General features: G+C 50.2%; 1 protein-coding gene across 1 annotated transcript in view; it reads right to left on the reverse strand.

Moving 5' to 3' along the window:
• The window catches only part of DLG3 (discs large MAGUK scaffold protein 3), a 61888-nt gene that overhangs the window by 41799 nt on the left and 2154 nt on the right, over positions 1–17935 (reverse strand). Inside the window, 12 exon segments of the mRNA XM_023765085.1 lie at positions 3084–3186; positions 3606–3762; positions 5371–5530; positions 6112–6256; positions 6597–6733; positions 7013–7182; positions 7390–7514; positions 7935–7985; positions 8242–8301; positions 11255–11536; positions 11538–11573; positions 11575–11928. Coding sequence (XP_023620853.1) covers positions 3084–3186; positions 3606–3762; positions 5371–5530; positions 6112–6256; positions 6597–6733; positions 7013–7182; positions 7390–7514; positions 7935–7985; positions 8242–8301; positions 11255–11536; positions 11538–11573; positions 11575–11928 — 1780 coding nt within the window.

The following is a 17935-nucleotide window of genomic DNA, read 5'->3' on the forward strand; positions in this document are numbered from 1 at the left end:
TGAGTTGCACACCTAAATGGGTGAATTTTATGGTATGTGAATTATATCTCAGTTAAGCCATTTAAAAAGGAAGAATTGTTCTTATTCTGTTCTAATTAGTCAAAGCTATTTTTTCAAAGCTCTTATACTAAAGGGTATCTAGCTAAAGTCTACACTGATTTGGCAATGCTGCCTCAGTAGCCACAATGGAGATTAATCTTCCCTTGCACATACATCTCTCATTCCCTCATTCTCTTTCCCTTGTCTCTCTTTCCCTAGTTCCTTTCCAGGTGTTCCTCTGCTCTAGCTAGATCTTAGGTCTCTCAGGTATTCCCAAGCACAATTGGTCCTAACTGCTGACCCTCAGCAACTTTCCTTTCATGACCTTAGGCAAGTCAAGTCCCTCTGCTACTGTCGCTGTTTCGGTTTGCACAATGAGAGTTTGGACTATATAATCCTTTCCAGCTTCCATATTCCATGTAAAAAAAAATGAACACTTACTTGGCCAATAACATGTGATCTCTGCCATTTTAGCCAACAGACATATGTTTGGATTATTCATTTTGTAAATGCCCATGTGATACAATCTTTTAATGAACAGTGTTTAATATATTTATAAAATGATCAACATGGAGTCCATATTTTTAAAAACTATCACTTTATCAAAGAAAATTCAGAGCCCAACACAGAATGCTTGATAGTCCCTATAGACTGTCTCCAAGGGTTCATTTTTGAATGAGAAAAAAAAGGAGCTTTTGCATGTTGGGATCCTGTTGGATTTACCAAACCAAAGAAAGAAGATTGGGGTGACAGAGCTTTAACAGCAGGGGCTCAACTGAATCCTAAGAGAAGAAAGGCTTTGTGTAGCAAGTGGTAGAGAGACCTAACATAAGACAGCACCTCAACATACATTATACACTCTCAGAAATAGTCTGAGAGCAATAAACACTGCAGGAATCCTTTTACCCTGGACAACTTGCAGCTTTGTATGGAAACCAGTTACATTCCCCCAACAAAACTCACAAAAATATGTAGTCACCAGTTTCCAACACCCTACCACCAGACAAATTCACAGTATTGTTTCCATGTGCCAAACATCAGAGAGCAAAACTGAAAGAAACACATCAATTTCTCCTACACACACACACACACACACACACACACACACACACGACAAAACCATTTTCTTTGCAGAACCTACATTATCAAAGTTGTGGGCATGAAATGGATACATACCGGTTGCTAATAAAAATCAGATGGTTAGCTCTACACTAAGAAGCCAACAGCAAACACAGAAATCATAAAAACAATAACCCTAAGGTGTGTTTCTTATCTTTAAGCTGAACACCAAACATGGAGAGAAATGACTCAGAGTGTCCATCTGCATCTCTCCCATTACCTCAACCCAGCCAGCTCTCCTGTTAGTTACCTCCCTACACTAGTGCAGAAGGTGCAGGCCCCTCTCTTCTTTCCCTTCAGGCTCTTGGCTGGAGGTACTGAACCAGAGTGGGGGGAGGGCGGAAAGGACAAAGGTAGGCGCTTTAGATCCCTGGGCTTGAGGATAGGGCTCCCAGCCTCTCCCTTTCTCATCACGCAACCAACGCACCTGCCCGGGAGAGGTCCCTTCCTCCACCTTAGTAACTGGTCCATGGGGCCTAGATGTCCGAAGAGCCTGAGAGTTGCAGCCCTCAGAGACAAAAGCTGGGCTAACAAAGAGGAGGGGGAGGCAAAAGAAGTCGGTGCAAACAAAAGCGTGGGTTGGGGGCCCTGAAAAGGCCAAGTCTATCTCTGGTGTTCCCAGAGGTAGCAGGGTTTGGTGAATTCAAGAGCGCGGGGGAGGGGCACTTTAGAAAATTCCTCAGAGGTTAGGGATTAGGGAGCTGCTATGGGAGGGCTGAGGCCCTGAGGCACAAAGCGGGCAGAACTGGCTGGGAGAGGTGATGGCAAAGAGATGCCGCAGAAGGGGCCTGGGAACGGGAGAGGGTCGCCCCCTGGGCCCGGGAGGGACCCCCAATAGGGGACCCAAGCTGTGCCCGCAGGGGCTGAGGGAAGAGTACAAAGGGGGGGGGGCAGTGTTGGAAAAGAGAGTCAGAGAACAGAATCGTAGAGAGGCTCAGGCGGACAGGGAGGGGACCTGACCCCCGCCCTCGTCCGCCCCACCTCACCTGGCGCCGGTCCGAGTCCAGGTCTAGTGCTGAGAATGCGCCAGCTCCCGCTGCCCCTACGTCCCGCGCGGGAGACCACGGACACAAAGCGGGGCGCGCTAGAGGAGGGGAGGAGGGGGAGAGGGACGGCAGGGAGGAGGAGGAGACGCCTGAGGCGCGTGAGGGGGTAGGAGGGACGCCCGCCGCCTGGGTCAGGGGGAGGGGCGTGCGGCTGGAGGCCTCGCTTGGCTAGCCAATGGCTACTCTGCCGGCCGGCAGGCGCGCCTGCCGGCCAGAGGCTCACCTCCGCACCTGGGCCTCCGTGGGTCCCAGCCAATCAAAGGCCTTAATTTGCATAACCGGCCCCGCCCACTCGCCCCAGCCCAGAGAAGCTCTCTGAGAACACAAAGAAGGCCCTCGTAGGGGGAGAGGGTCCACTCCTGATTCCCTACCCCGAGGGTTTGGCATCACCTTTTCGGCGCGTTTGTGGGTTTTTCATGGTCACCTTGATATGGGAAGGGAAATGGGGGGGGGGGGGTCATAGAGCTTTGGCCCAAGATGTCTTAAGAAGTCGGATCACTTCTCCCTGAAGTACTTCTAACCAAGCTACCCTCCTCCCGTTCCAGGGCACACAGTTCCGTGTCTTCGTCTCTGAGCCCTCCGAGCCCCATTCCTTCCCCTCCCCTTTTTCCAGCCTCCCCAATCTCTGTGCTTCCTCCCGTAGGCTGCTGCCCACTACTGGCCTTCTGTTGTACTGCAGCCCTGATCAGCAGGTTCTGAGTATAGCCTTCATAGATGCTCCCTGACTTGCCCAAACCTACCCCTGTCCAGAGAGCTAGAGGTTACTGCACTAAAACAGAAAGGACCTGGTCTAGTGGCTTTGATGCCTATGATGGCAAAAGGCCGATACTTGAAAGTGTAAACTCCTCAAATTATCTTGCCCCTCCTTCCTTCTCCTACCTTCCGGTCTGTACTGGGCCACAATGGTGACTGACTGGCCAGCCCGTTTCAGAGCAGCTGCAGCCTGCTCATGAGTTGCATTCCTCAGGTTGACGCCATTCACCTGTTGAAAGAGAGGAGCTATGAGCCACCCCTAAAGCAAGAAAGAGTCCTATGTCATAGCAGTTAGGACAGGGAGATGGGTACCCATCCCTAAGCCTACTCAGATGCCTTTCTCAATATCCCACCCTTGCCCCTAAGAGGAGACATAAAGGATATGGCATCCCTAGTGTGGTAATTATCTTTATGAGGTCAAATGCCAACCAGAGTTAAGATAAAAGGAACATTCATTTCCTCCTCAAGGATAAATCTCATCTCAGTCCCTGTCCCTCACTAAAGACATACAAAAGAAAATATAAGTTTTCTCCAGCTCTTAGCCTTTCATACATCTCAAGAAGTGTTCCTTAGAGAAAGCAAGGTCTCCTCTCCTCCCTTTTAGACTGGCACGGCTCCTATCCTCCCACCTCGCCTTTGTCTCCTCACCGATAAGATCCGGTCTCCCCTGCGCAGCTCCCCACTCAGGTCAGCTGGGCCTCCTGCCAGGATGAAGGAGACAAAAATGCCTTCTCCATCCTCTCCTCCCACGATGTTGAAGCCCAGGCCTGTGGAGCCCTTGTGCAGGATGATCTTGCGGGGCTCTCTGGTGGGAAAACAGTGGAAGGGTCAGAACAAGGTAGATATTATCTGGCATCCCTACGAGGAGAGGGCCTGTCTGGAACAAGTCCCATATCACTGCAGAAGGACTTGAGTCCCTATGTATGATACCCTGTTCCTCCCTTTCTCTCCTAGAACCTGCTTGGCTGCTGTTTTCTGCCAGGTGCCAAGTTTCAGTTCCTCTTCCCTCCCTTATTCCTGAGGGCTTGGAGTCAGCTCCCCAGTGGACAGTCCCCTACTCTCTCAGGTCAGCAAAGCCCTAGCCTGGACTCTAAACACTATAGTTCAGAGCCCATTCACTGGTCCTCTTCCTCCCCAGATTCTCCTATCCTACCAACTGGTGTGATGGAGCTGGGGCCACAGAAGGGGAGCCAGTTAGGAGCAGTGGAATCACTCTGGAGTTGATTGCACTCTCCATCCATAAAATGCACATACTTACTTTCCCCATGCTCCTCTGCTCTTTTAAAATTCCACCCCCAACTCTGACCCCTCCTACCTTCCCCAATAACAGATGTAATCACCAATTACTATGCACCCTGGCTAAGTGATGTGGGAGACAGAGATAAAGAATTCCCAGGTCCCCCAAGGGGGCACAAGAGCCTAACTGAAACAAGGGAACAAATACATAGAAAACCTGGACTACAACTAACCATGTGTAAGAAATCCCTCAGTAAATGGTCACAGTGTCATCAGATGAGGGCAACAGCCACTCAGGTATATCCATATACAGACTCCCAGCACACTTTCAGGCCCACCACATTCACTTTTAAGCATCATTCATCAGAGAAGCCCCAAGTCCAAGATTCCTCCTTTCTTGCTCCAGGTCTAGGCCCTAGGCTTCCTCAGTGAGTCCCGGATATTCTTGCTCGAAGCCCTCCTCTCCTCCTACCTGGCATCCCCTCCAGGTCGTAGGGAGCGGAGCGGCCAAGCCCACCTCTGCGAAGCCCTCCTCCAGGCCGAGGCTGAGGCCGAGCCCAAGCCCTGGGCCAAGCCTGAGCCTGAGAACTTGAGCGCCCTCTCCATGGCTCCTGCGGTTCTCCCCCGTCCGCCTATCCTTCCGGGGCCCCACTGCAGCCAGCCTAGCAGCCTAGCAGGCCCCACCCCAAGGCAAACCTGTCCCCCGGAACCCTGGCCGGCTTGACCAGTTCCACAGAGGCCGCCGCCAGAGTGGGGCGGGGCCGGTCCCTATGAAGCCACCTGGCCCGCCAGCCTCCCTGCGTCCCACCCAACCCCACTGGCCGCGCGACTTTCTTCTGTAATTCGGCATGATTGCAGCAGAGGGGGCGGCAACTGTCTCAGGGCAGGAACCCCCGCAGTCTCCACCTCCTCGGTCCCCAAAACACTCCACCCCACCCTTTCTCTGCACTTTGGATCGGGGCCACACACTTGGCACTCCCCCTGATGGTAGAACTTGTCCCTGCAGTCTCTTCTGTTCCTTCTTAGGGCCCCAAGGGTTGAGAGAGGGCCTCAGACCCCAAAGACGGGAGCGATGAGGGCCTTGTCCTCTTCTTTGCCATACTACACTAGGCCTGTGGCCAGCCAGAAGCGGATTCCTCTCCTCCCCACCCCTATATAGGGGGTGGGATAGTCTCACCTGGTGAAGTCCTCCTCAGCCAGCATGTGCCTGGGAATTGGAGAGTAGCGGGCGGGGGGAACCTGAGGAGGAGCAGGGTAGCTGACCTTGCTCTCCACAGCCCCCAGATAACCCAGGCTGGAATTATGGCTTATGTGGTTGTCAGCCAAGGCAGTAAAAGCTGGAATCAAGAAAGGGCGAGAAAATTTCAGAGACCATTCCACGTAGGTACCTTCCTCTCGTCCCCAAGGACTGTCTCTCACACCCCACCTCAGATGCACCTCAGCACCAAGGGCTGCTGATTCCTCAGGCCTCTCTGCCCCACTCCACCCCAAGGATTCCTCCTCCACAGTCCCTTTCTGAATCCTGGGCTCAATCCTGTGAGTCTTAGAAAGAGCTGAAGTCAAGGCAGTCTACAAAGAAAGGCATGACTGGAGGTGTAACTAATAATAATCCCTCACATCTCTATAGCCTAATACAGTTTTCCAAGGGCTTTCTCGTCCATGATCTCATTTGAACCTTGCAGCAGGCCTATGAAGAAGGCAGCACATATATCATTAGCTCAGCTCCTTTTTGCCAAAGCGGAAACTAAAGACAGGTGAAAGGGACTTGTCCAAGGGACCAGCTATAAGGTGTGGACTCAGTTCTCCTGAGCACTAGTCCTCCGTTCTCTCTCCATCTTAACAAGGGGTATGCACTTCTTCCCCTCCAGAAACCAGGGGCAGGGGCTTCAGCCCAGGGACAGGGCAGATGGGTACGTACTGCTGGCGTAGTCAGGGGGTGCGTACATGTCGTTGAGGTGAAGGCTGCCTGGCTTGGCCACCTTCAGATAGACCATATCAGAGGTGTTCTTCAGTGAGGCCACAGCTTCCTCATGCCTCACATCCTGCAGATTGGTGTTGTTCACCTAGAAGAGGAGAGGCCTTCGGGCTAGCACTTGAGAGAAGGAAGGGCATCTCAGGGACTCCTGAGAGGGGCCCTTTCAGTGAAATTCAACAGTGCTCTCACAGAGATCCAAGGACAGTGCTGTGAAGAGCAGAGAAGCCTGGGAAAGGGGTAGGGCAGCTAAGGGACTCCCAGCCATGAAAAGAAGTAGGGCCTTGGTATCTGATACGCCCAACTCTGATGATGCTCTTGAAATTCCCCACAATGCCTAATACCTGAATGAGGTTCAGGTGGAGTGAGAGGCTGCTAGAGCTCCACCTTCCCACCCTACCATTTGGGCATTTCTGTGAAGACTGTCTCACCGCCAGCAGCCGGTCCCCGATCTGTAGGCGGCCATCCTTCTGAGCAGCACCCCCCTCAATGATCTTGGTGATGTAGATGCTGTTGTCTCCTGGGATGTGCTGGTTGCCAATGCCCCCAGCAATGCTGAAACCCAGGCCTGGGCAGGAACCAGCAGGGAGTGGGAGAAGGCCACAGAAGTTAGAGTGCTCAGTCAATTCAATCCAAAACCCAACGCTTGCCCCCAGCCAACACACTCCCCTGGGGATCCCAAACACTAGGCTGCCATCCCGAGGTCAGTAGGGTGAAACATGAGGTCAAGAAAGAAGGCAGTGAGCTGGTATGGGGAATCAGGCAAGGAGTAAGGCTATTCCCTTCCATTTCCTACATAGCCAACCAGGGACCTCTGGCCAGAGCATAGGAACCCAGAGGGCCACACCTTTGGGCCCTTTGAGCAGGTTGACCTCCATGATGGTCTCAGGTGGGGGTTGTCGCCTCCGCACCACCAACCGCACCACAGGGCCCGCCTCCTTCAGCGCCTCCACAGCTCGGCTGTGCACCACCTCTGACACGTCCACCTCATTCACCCGCAGCACACAGTCATTCACCCTGTGGGGGAAGCCCAAGAGGCATGACACTGTGACACGACCCCTCCACCCGTCTCTCCCCTCCTACTGCTCCTCTCCCCCAACCTCCTCATTCCTTTCCCCCTCCTCCTCTCAGATTGAACCAAAGGGCCATCCTGCCAGGCAGTCCTCCTCCCCTCATCTCCATCCTCCCCCTGCCTCCCCCAGCCCTGCTTCGAGGCCACCTCACCCTAGCCTCCCGTCCATGGCAGCTGCTCCACCAGGAATGATCTTGGTAATGAAGATGCCAGGGTCATCAGGGACATGGGGATTGTCAATGCCACCTGCGATGCTGAAGCCCAGGCCGGAATTGCCCTGCAGAAAGGAGTGGAGGGGCACAGTCTGCTCACTCAGAGGGCGTGAGGAAGGGTTCCTGGTTCCCCAACCTCGCCTAATCCCCAGGCCAGGTGCTCCAGGCCTCAGAAGGGGCCAGGGCAGACCAGGGCACATTCGTCAGAAACCTGGTGGCTTCCCAGCCTGTGCTGATCATTTTGGCGTAGAGGCCTCAGCAAAGCCACCCCCTCCCCAGTTCCCCAGGCTTCAGCAAGCAAGGTCAATTAATATTTGTTAGTCGGTTGACTGATTGATGCAGTGATGTGGCCTCTGAGTGCCGCTGTTTCCCCATCCTCTCAATGCAGGTCCCCCTCTGAGTCTTAAGAGTGAAGTTCAAGGCCCTCCTCTCTCTTGGCTCAATCCCTCCCCTCCATTTTCATCCCATCCCACTGACAAACTCACCCGCTCCAGCACTATCTCCTCATACTTGAACATGCCATCGCTGCCATTTACCTAGGGGAAGACACAGGCAGTTCCCTAAATGCCTTCTGTACACCCCCCAGCCAGATGCCCCCTGGTCAACCTGCTCCTCCACACTCCCCACAGAGTAGAAGAGCCCAAATAGATCCCAGACACCTATTGGCCACAGATGGGGACAGGCTGACCCTGAGGAGTCCACCTCCTCCCCTTGCTTCCAGCCATAACATGCCAAATTCAGCTGTTCATTTAGCTCAGATCAATGGTCTGGGACTGAGCCAGCCAGTGGTGCACTCAAGGAGAGACTGGGCTCCAGGGCCTTGTGGTTCACTAGGAGGGGTGCGGAGCTGGCCTGAGGGGGGTGGCAAAAATGGAACATGGCAGATAAACCAAGCCATGCCCAGCATCCATGGGGGTACCCAGGACCTGGACAGGGACCTGCTTGCCTTCCTAACCACAGCTCTCCATGGTGCAGATCACAGACTCCCACTGTGTCAGAGGTAGAAAGACAGCAGATACCATCTTGTACAATCTCCCTTATATGATAAATGGTGACACTGAGGCTCAGAGAGGACACAGATTGTGTTAAAGGCACACTGGGAGTTAGTGGCAGAGCAGAGACTAGAATCTGGATTAAAGCAAGCTGCCAAGGCCACTGATGTGTTGGTCACTCATCCCTTTCCCCAGCAGAGCTCATGGGAAAAAAGGAAGTTGCCTTCTTCAGAGTACCTCATAAACCCTCATTCTCCATCTCCTAATGTGTCCCCAGGAACCCAAGTCTACATGGGTAGAAGGAGTGAAAGTCCTAATCCATTTTCAACCAAGAGGTGTTTAGTACGGAACCCTTTGTGTTTCCCAGCAGGAAGGCCCAGGGTAGGATCTGGCCGGGAGTCAGAGGCAAAGCCAGGGATGCTACAGGAGCAGAATGGACAATATTCCCCAGGAGGGGGAAGCTGATGACCATGGACCGATTGGCAGCAGAGTCCATGGCCTTCAACATGCAATAGCCATGGGAGAAGACACAAGGGAAGGGGACAGAAACACAGGGTTAGTCTGACCAGCCCACAGAGGTGGCCTCCCAGACAGCACATACTAGTAGCCATTGTCAAGTAAAAATCTGATTCTGGACAGACAAGTAGCATCTGCTTTCTGGCTCCCACTCTCATCATCCCCCCAAATGGAGAAACCCTCTTGCCTCTCTCCCCAGGTAACCTGACAGTCCTTCCCCATCTTTCTCTGGCTCTTGCCTTACCCCTAATCTCCTCCTCTGAAAAGGGGACCTGGGAACCCAGGGTGGGGGCTCCTCCATATGCCCTGTTCTGCTTCTCTCTCCCACCTTCACCCCACACACCTTTGGCTTTGAGAAGCAGAGAGGACGAGATGAGGAGAGGACTGGCTAGTCATGCCTCTACCTTTTCTGGACCTGATTCCAAGACTTTATGCCCTGCAGCTCTAGGAGTTGGTGGGAGGACTCCAGCTGCAGCCCCACTCTGGTCCCTGATCCCAGGAGGAACTGATGGTTCTTCAGAGTCCCCAAACCAACACAGCTGCCTGAAGTACCATGCGACAGAAACGCAGGGAAAAGAACACCTGCACATGCAGCTCTTGCATGCATCTGGGGTACCATGTGTGCCCACATGTTATAAGCCATGCTTCAAGCCCAGCTCCAGTGAGATCCAGAGGCTCCTGCTCCCAACTGGTCCACCCTCCCACTGCCCCCCTCAGGGACCCTGCTCCCAAGGCCAAAAGGCATCCAGAGATCAGCCCCAGCAAAGAAACATTGCCAACTGTCACCCATCTCCCAGCTGAGCAGGACAAGCGTAAGAGAGTGTTTGCAAGGATAGGGCCCCTGGATAGAGAGGTAGACTCGCTGGAGAAGGCAAGGGGTCAAGGAAAGAGACACAAGAAATAGTAAGTGTAGACAGACAGAAGGGCAGAACCAAGGAAGGACTCCTCTCCCCAGGAAGTCCCCATCATTGCTTCTGAGTGAGAGCACATCCTATCCCCAGAGAAGGACAGAGGTGGCCAGAATGGTCACTACCTGCTCTCGACAGCAAAACCTCCTCCTCTCTCTCTACCCTGGGGACTGCAGAGCCAAATAACCAGGCAGGCCCTCCGCCATGTGTGCCAGGGACCTGGCTCTGCCGGCCCAGCCTCCATTTTGCTGCTTCTCCCACAGATGCTCCTTCCATTTTCTAAGCTGGCAGTTTAGGCTGGGAGTGGAAGACAGAGTTGTGCCTTGCACCCAGGGGTTCCCAAGCTGTAAGCCATACCTGGGGGGCCAAGTTCTCCCACGTCTGGGGGTACCTAATGGGGCATGCCCCACTGGGGGCAGTTCTTACACCAGAGCAGATGTCCTGTGCCCGGCTCCAGGCATCATGCCTGTTCTGGAGCGAGGAAGCTTGTTTCAGTCCCCCCTCCAGCACACACACACTTCAGAGCTGCTTGGACAAAAGAGTCTGTCCTTCTCGGCATCCTCTCAGCCTTGCTTGGGACGTGTCTCTCTCTTCCTCTCCTTCCCCTCCTTTGCCTGTCAAGCACCTCTTCAAAGGGACACACACACACACACACACACACACACACACACAGAGGCACATATGACACAGAGGCACATATGTGCACACACTTGCAGCCACATGCTCACACACATATACATGTAACGACACACACGGGGAAACACAGCCGTCAGAAACACCTCCGCGGTCAGACATTCTCATATGTCCATGTGCACATTCACACACAAAGGGACTGGGACGGAGAGGGACTCATGGCATGGAAGGATGAAGCTCAGCGAGCTGGGCACATGGGCTCTACATAGATTCACAGGAGCTTCATTGCCTTTCTTCACACACCTCAACATACACACACACACATCACACATCACACATGTCACATGTCCCCCCTACGCAGAGCACCATGCCCCCTCCTCCCCTCCCGCGGAGACACACCACACACAGCTCCCGCAGAACCTCCCGCCCCTGCCAGACACAGAGACACTGCTGAGCCCCCGCACTGAGACAAACCCAATTCCCCACACAGGAAAATGTGCTCCTCCGCCATACCTTCACCCCCCGACACACACAGCTCCTCACAACCCCCTCCAAACGGAGACCCCCAAACAGACACACACTGTGAAGCATACATTTCCTACCATTTCTCCTGGCCCAGCTGCAATGCTAGGGCTTAGGGTCCACTGGTTTGGAGCCCCACGAACCCGTGCTGCACCCCAGGCCTCTAGGCCTTCACTCCCCAGCCGCCCCCCCCCAGTTGCCCCACCGCCGTCCCCCCCCCCTACTGGTTCATACCTGCTCATACCAGTCCCGGTTGGTACAGGTGCACTCAGGCCACCAACTGGGGCCGCTGCCGTTGAGTTTGGGAGTGCTCTTGCCTGGGACTGGCTTAGGGGTTACTGGCCCCACATCCCGGCCGGTGGGGATGAGCTTGGCCTTGGTGCGTGGGGTGGGGGTGGCCCCCGCCTGCGAAGGAGGGGTCTGCGAGCTGTAGCCCCCATATGCCGTACTGGCTCCATTTCCCCCACCTGGCCCATAGGGGTCTGGCACCTGCCAGTCCCCGTAGCCCGGAGGCTCGAAGGCGCCGCAGGGCGGCCAGGCGGGTCACCTTGTTAGCACTCGGGGCACTTACAGCAGTGCTGGTGCTTGTGCCATGGCACTGCCCCCCCGCGGCCCGAACCCCCCCAGCCCAACGCCGGGTTTCCACGCTGCCCGCCGCTGCCGCTGCGGCCAGCCGCCGCCGCCGCCGCCGCCGGCCGCCGCCGCCGCCTCCACCGCCGCCGCCAGGGTTCCCGGGGCACACTCACACTGCTCCGACCAGGAAGGGGGGGGCACCCGTGGGGGCGCCCGAGCGGAGCGGGGCCTGGGGCCGGGCGGGCGTCCCGGGGCCTCTGCCCCCACGCTGCCCCGCACCCACGGCTCCCCCTCCAGCACTGGTGGCTCCGTGTCGCCCGTAGTGGCTCCTGGGCCTAGGCCCAGCGGCAAAGAAGAAGCAGGAGCCTGGGCAGAGGCTGGGTGCTGCGAGGACCGCTCCTGCACTGGTCCCCAGGATGGATCTGAGTGGAGTCAAGAGCATCTCTCCCTGGCTCCTTTCTCAGTTGATTCCAGCCAATCAGCGTGCAGAGTCAGGCAGCGGCAGCGGCAGGAATGCTAAACAGCAGCTCCTTAAAGAAACAGAGGCAGTGGCGCCCCCAGGTTCAGCTCCAGCTCCCCAGATAACTGGGGTACCGACAACCCTACGGCTGAGGCAGAGGACTTAGGCCATAGGTGACCTCAGCCCCCAATCTCATGCCCCCATGTTCCAAATTTCAGCCCATTCTTCGCCCACTCCACCCCACCCCACTTCCAAGAGGGAGTTGCAGAAAGATGCTCAATGGGTCCCCGGGCTTACTCAGAGCTGAGGCCATCAGGAATAAAGACTTGAGGTAGAAGAACGGACTGAAGGGATGCTGGGAAGTGCTCTCTCCTAACAGGGGATCAGGGCAGAGGGCAGCTTATGAGGCCTCTCTCCTGTGAGTGCCTCCTCTCCAGTACTATTGTTCTCTCAATCTCTAGGCCCTGAAATGCCAGTAACCTCCCACTTAACCTGCTTCCATTACCAGTGAGGCACTTAAGCCTAGAACAGGAGGAAAAGAAAGCTCTAACTTATTGTCCCTGGCCCACAGACTCCTCCTGTGTCCTCCACCCAATTTCCGCATGGTTATGATGGGGGAAAGAGCTTCAGGGTGCAAGAGGAAAGAGAATACAGGGCAGGAGGAAAAGCAAGAAGAGATATGAAGTAAGAGAAACCATTTCAGGGGTCTGAAGAACTTGGTAATCTCCTTAGCCTCTCCTGGCTCAGCCTGCTGGAGGATGGAAGTAGGATGACATGTCCAGACTATCTTTTTGCTGTTCTTGTTTTGTCATTAGCTACCAAGTATTGAGTCTTTACAAAATCCTAAGTGCTTTTCACATGCAGACAAAAACCCTACCAAGGTTATTATTATCTTAATTTCATCAATGAGAAATTGAGGCTCAGAGGTGTTAATTCGGGTAGGTACCACAGTTGGAAGTGACAGAATCAGAATGCAAAGCCTGGCCATTTGCCTCAAGAGTCTATGCTCCAAACCACTCCAGTACAACAGGTCCATTCTAAGGTTCTTCTGCAGAACTTAGATCTCAGTTCAACAGATAATCATTGCACACTAACTCTGTGCAAGACACTGACCTAGGTCCTAGGGATACAGAAAGTCATTCTTAATTCAGCAAATATTCATCAAGCACCTCCCATGTACTAGACACTGTTCTGGGATTTGAGGATACAGCAAAAAATAGAACAAAACACAACAAATGCTAGTCCTTGGGAAGCTTACATTCTAGTGAGAGGACACAGACAAATATTAGCAAAATAAATAAATGAATTATATAATCTATATAATGATAAGTGCTGTGAAAAAAGGTAGAGAAAGTGGGGTTGGAAGTGCTAGTTGTGATAATTTTTGTTCGAGTTTTTTACCCTCATGTTTTTAAAAAAATATGTTTTATTAATTTCAGAGAGAGAAAGGGAGAGCGAGATAGAAATATTGATGAGAGAAACATCAATCTGCTGCCTTCTACACAATCCCCACTGGGGATTGAGTACAAAACCCCAGCATGTGACCTAACCGGGAATCGAACTGGCGACCTCCTGGTGCACAGGACGATGCTCTACCAACTGAGCCACACAGGCAGGGCTACCCCCCACATTTTTAATATGAAAAATTTTAAACATACAGAAAAATTGAAAGAATTTTACAGGGAGCAAACACCAAATTGCCGTCTAGATTCTTACTAGCATTTTACTACACTTGCTTTTATCACGTATCTATCCTCCACATAGCCTCTCCAACTTGTTTAAAATGAAAATTTGCAAACATACAGAAATGTTGAAAAATGAAAAGATAACTCACTGAATGGGGTTAATATCCAAAATTTATAAATAATTTATAAAACTCAACACCAAAAAAAATCCAATTTAAAAAATGGGCAAAAGACCTGAACAGCTATTTCTCCAAAGAAGACATTACAGATGGCCAATAGACATATGAAAACATGCTCAATGTCACTAAATGTCAGAGAAATATACATTAAAACTACAATGAGGCATCACCTCACACCTGTCAGAATGGCTATCATAAATAAATCAACAGCCCAGAAATCGGCCCGAACCAATATGCTCAATTAATATTTGACAAAGGAGGCAAGAACATACAATGGAGTCAAGACAGTCTCTTCAATAAATGGTGTTGGGAAAATTGGACAGATACATGCAAAAAAATGAAACTAGACCACCAACTTACACCATACACAAAAATAAACTCAAAATGGATAAAGGACTTAAATGTAAGACAGGAAACCATAAAAATACTAGAGGAATCCACAGGCAACAAAATCTCAGACATATGCCGAAGCAATTTCTTCACTGATACAGCTCCTAGGGCATTGGAAACTAAAGAGAAAATAAATGGGACTACATCAAAATAAAAAGCTTCTGCACAGCAAAAGAAAGCATCAACAAAACAACAAGAAAGCCCACTGCATGGGAGAACATATTTGCCAATGTTATCACCGATAAGGGTTTAATCTCCAACATTTATAGGGAACTCATACAACTTAACAAAAGGAAGATAAACAATCCAATTAAAAAAATGGGCAAAGGACCTAAATAGACACTTTTCAAAAGAGGACATTCAGAAAGCCAAGAGACATGAGGGTGACAGCACATCCTCATGCCTCACAACCTGCAGATTGGTGAAAACATGCTCAAAGTCACTAATCATCCGAGAGATGCAAATCAAAACAACAATGAGGTACCATCTCACACCTGTCAGAATGGCTATCATCAACAAATCAACAAACGACAAGTGCTGGAGAGGATGTGGAGAAAAAGGAACACTCGTGCACTGCTGGTGGGAATGCAGACTGGTGCAGCCACTATGGAAGACAGTATGGAGCTTCCTCAAAAAGTTAAAAATGGAACTCCCATTTGACCCAGTGATCCCACTTCTAGGAATATATCCCAAGAAATCAGAAACACCAATCAGAAAGGATATATGCACCACTATGTTCATAGCAGCACAATTCACCATAGCTAAGATCTGGAAACAGCCTAAGTGCCCATCAGCAGATGAATGGATTAGAAAACTGTGGTACATCTACACAATAGAATACTATGCTGCTGTAAAAAAGAAGGAATTCTTACCATTTGCGACAGCATGGATGGAACTGGAGAGCATTATGCTAAGTGAAATAAGCCAGTCAATGAAAGAAAAATACCACATGATCTCACTCATTTATGGATAATTAAGACCATTATAAACTGATGAGCAAAAATAGATACAGAGGCAGAGCAACATTGAACAGACTGTCAAACTACAGCGGGAAGGCTGAGGAGGGTTGGGGGGGTGGGAGGGGGGTTAAGAGATCAACCGAAGGACTTGTATGCATGCATACGAGCATAACCAATGGACACAAGACACTGGGGGGCATGGGAGGCTAGGGGAGGGTCAAGGGGAGAAAAAAAAAGGAGACATATATAATACTCTTTGTGAAACTTTAAGCAATAAAACAATTAAAAAATAAAAAATAAATAAAAAGCCAACTGATTGAACTGGAAAAAAAATAAATAATAAAGTATATTACAAGGTTTCACAATATAAATAAATAAATAAATAAACCAACAAACATGTGTTGGTGAGGTTGTGGAGAAGAAGAAACCTTAATCAGTGCAGTTTGTGGGAAGGCAGTGCACTGTTTGTGGGAAGGCAGAATGGTGCAGCCACTGTGGAAAACAGTATGACGTTTCCTCAAAAAATTAAAAATGGAACTGAATTATGACCCAGCAATTCCACTTCTAGGAATATAACTGAAGAAACCTGAAACACTAATTTGAAAGAATATATTCACCTCTATGTTCATTGCAACATTATTTACAATAGCCAAGGTCTGGAAACAGCCCAAGTGCCCATCAGAATAAATGAGTGGATAAAAAAAGCTGTGGGACATTTACACAATGGAATTATATTCGGCCATAAAAAAGAAGGAAATCTTACCTTTTGTGACAGCATAGATGGACCTGGAGACTATTATGCTAAGCAAAATAAGCCAGTCAGAGAAAGACAAATATCACACAATCTCACTTATACGTGGAATGTAATGAACAAAATAAACTGAAAAACAAAATAGATCCAGAGACATGGAAGCATGCATCAAACTGATGATTCTCAGAGGGAAGGGGCGGGGGGAGGTCAAGAGGAGATTAGCTAAAGAACTTATATGCATATATGCATAACCCAAGGACACAGACAATAGTGCGGTGAAGGCCTGGGGAGGGGGCAGAAGGGGAAGAAGGGGGTCAATGGGGGAAAGGAGGATATCTGTAATATTTTCCACAATAAATACAAATTTTAAAAATAAATACATTAACAAAGTGGAGGTAGATTCATGGATACAGAGAAAGACTGACAGCTGTCAGAGGGGAGGGGGTTGGGGGCTGGGTAAGAAGGGTGAACGGATTAAGCAAAGAAAAAAAAAAGGCTCGTGGATACAGACAACAATATGGTAATTGCCAGAGTGGGGGAAGAGGTAGAAGGTAAAGGGGGGATAAATAGTGATGGAAGGAGACTTGACTTGGGGTGGAAAACACACAATACAATACACAGATGATGTATTGTAGAATTGTATACCTGAAAACTGTATACTTTTACTAACCAACGTCACCCCCATAAATTCAATAAAAAAGAAATGTTGAAATAATGTCTTGTGACATTTGCTCTATGAATCTACCTACACTTTTTTCTGAACCATTCAAATGTAAGTTACAGATTTCATTTCACTTCTCTAAATACTCCAGCAGACATGTTGTAAGAATAAAGACCTTCTTCTACATACCACAATATTATTATGCCATCAAAGAAAATTAACAATATTTCATATACTCTAATATCATATAATGTCCAGTTCTATATTCAAATTTCCCCCACTTGCCTTTTATATTTTTAACATTAAGAATCTAAGTAAGTTTCTCACATTGCATTTGTATCTTTAGCCACTTTTAATGTATAACAGCCCCAATTTTTTTTAAAAAAGCTTTATTTTGAAATAATTATAGATTTGTAAGGAAGTTGCATAGATAGTACAGAGAGGATGTGTGTAACCTTCACCCAGCTTCCCTCAATGATTACATCTTACTTACTTAGTTATAGTACAACTAGAGGCCCCGTGCATGAAAATTCATGCACTGTGGTGGTGGTGTGTGTGTGTGTGTGGGGGGGGGGTGGTCCCTCAGCCCGGCCTATGCCTTCTTGCAGTTCAGGAGCCCTCAGGGGATGTCCAACTGACGGCTTAGGCCCGCTCTCAGTTGGACATCCTTAGCGCTGCTGCGGAGGCGGGAAGAGCCTCCCGGCACCGCCGCTGCACTGGCCAGCCATGAGCTGGCTTCTGGCTAAGTGGCACTCCCCCTGTGGAAGCACACTGACCACCAAGGGGCAGCTCCTACATTGAGTGTCTGCCCCTGGTGGTCAGTGCATGTCATAACAACCAGTTGTTCCGCTGTTAGGGTCAATTTGCATATTACCCTTTTATTATATAGGATATCAAAACCAGGCAATTGACACTGGTACAATGTGTGCATAATTCTATGCCATTTTATCACCTGTGGAGATTCCTGTAACAACCACTGCAATCAAGATACTATTTTGTCACCACAAGATTTAGTAATGTCATAATTTCATCAGGTTGAGGGAAGTATTGAAACCTTACCTCCCTTTAAGTCTCTTTCTCCTGTCCCATTTATAGTATGGTTATCTTAAGTATTTCCTCTACATATATTGAACTCCACATCAGATGATGTTATACTTATTGCTTCAACCATCAAACCAAAATTAGACAACTCAAGAGGAGAAGGAAAGTCTATGTACTTACATTTTTACTTATTCTATTATTCTTCCTTCCTGATGT

Source organism: Myotis lucifugus, unplaced genomic scaffold (assembly GCF_000147115.1).
Source record: "Myotis lucifugus unplaced genomic scaffold, Myoluc2.0 scaffold_4, whole genome shotgun sequence".
NCBI lineage: Eukaryota > Metazoa > Chordata > Mammalia > Chiroptera > Vespertilionidae > Myotis > Myotis lucifugus.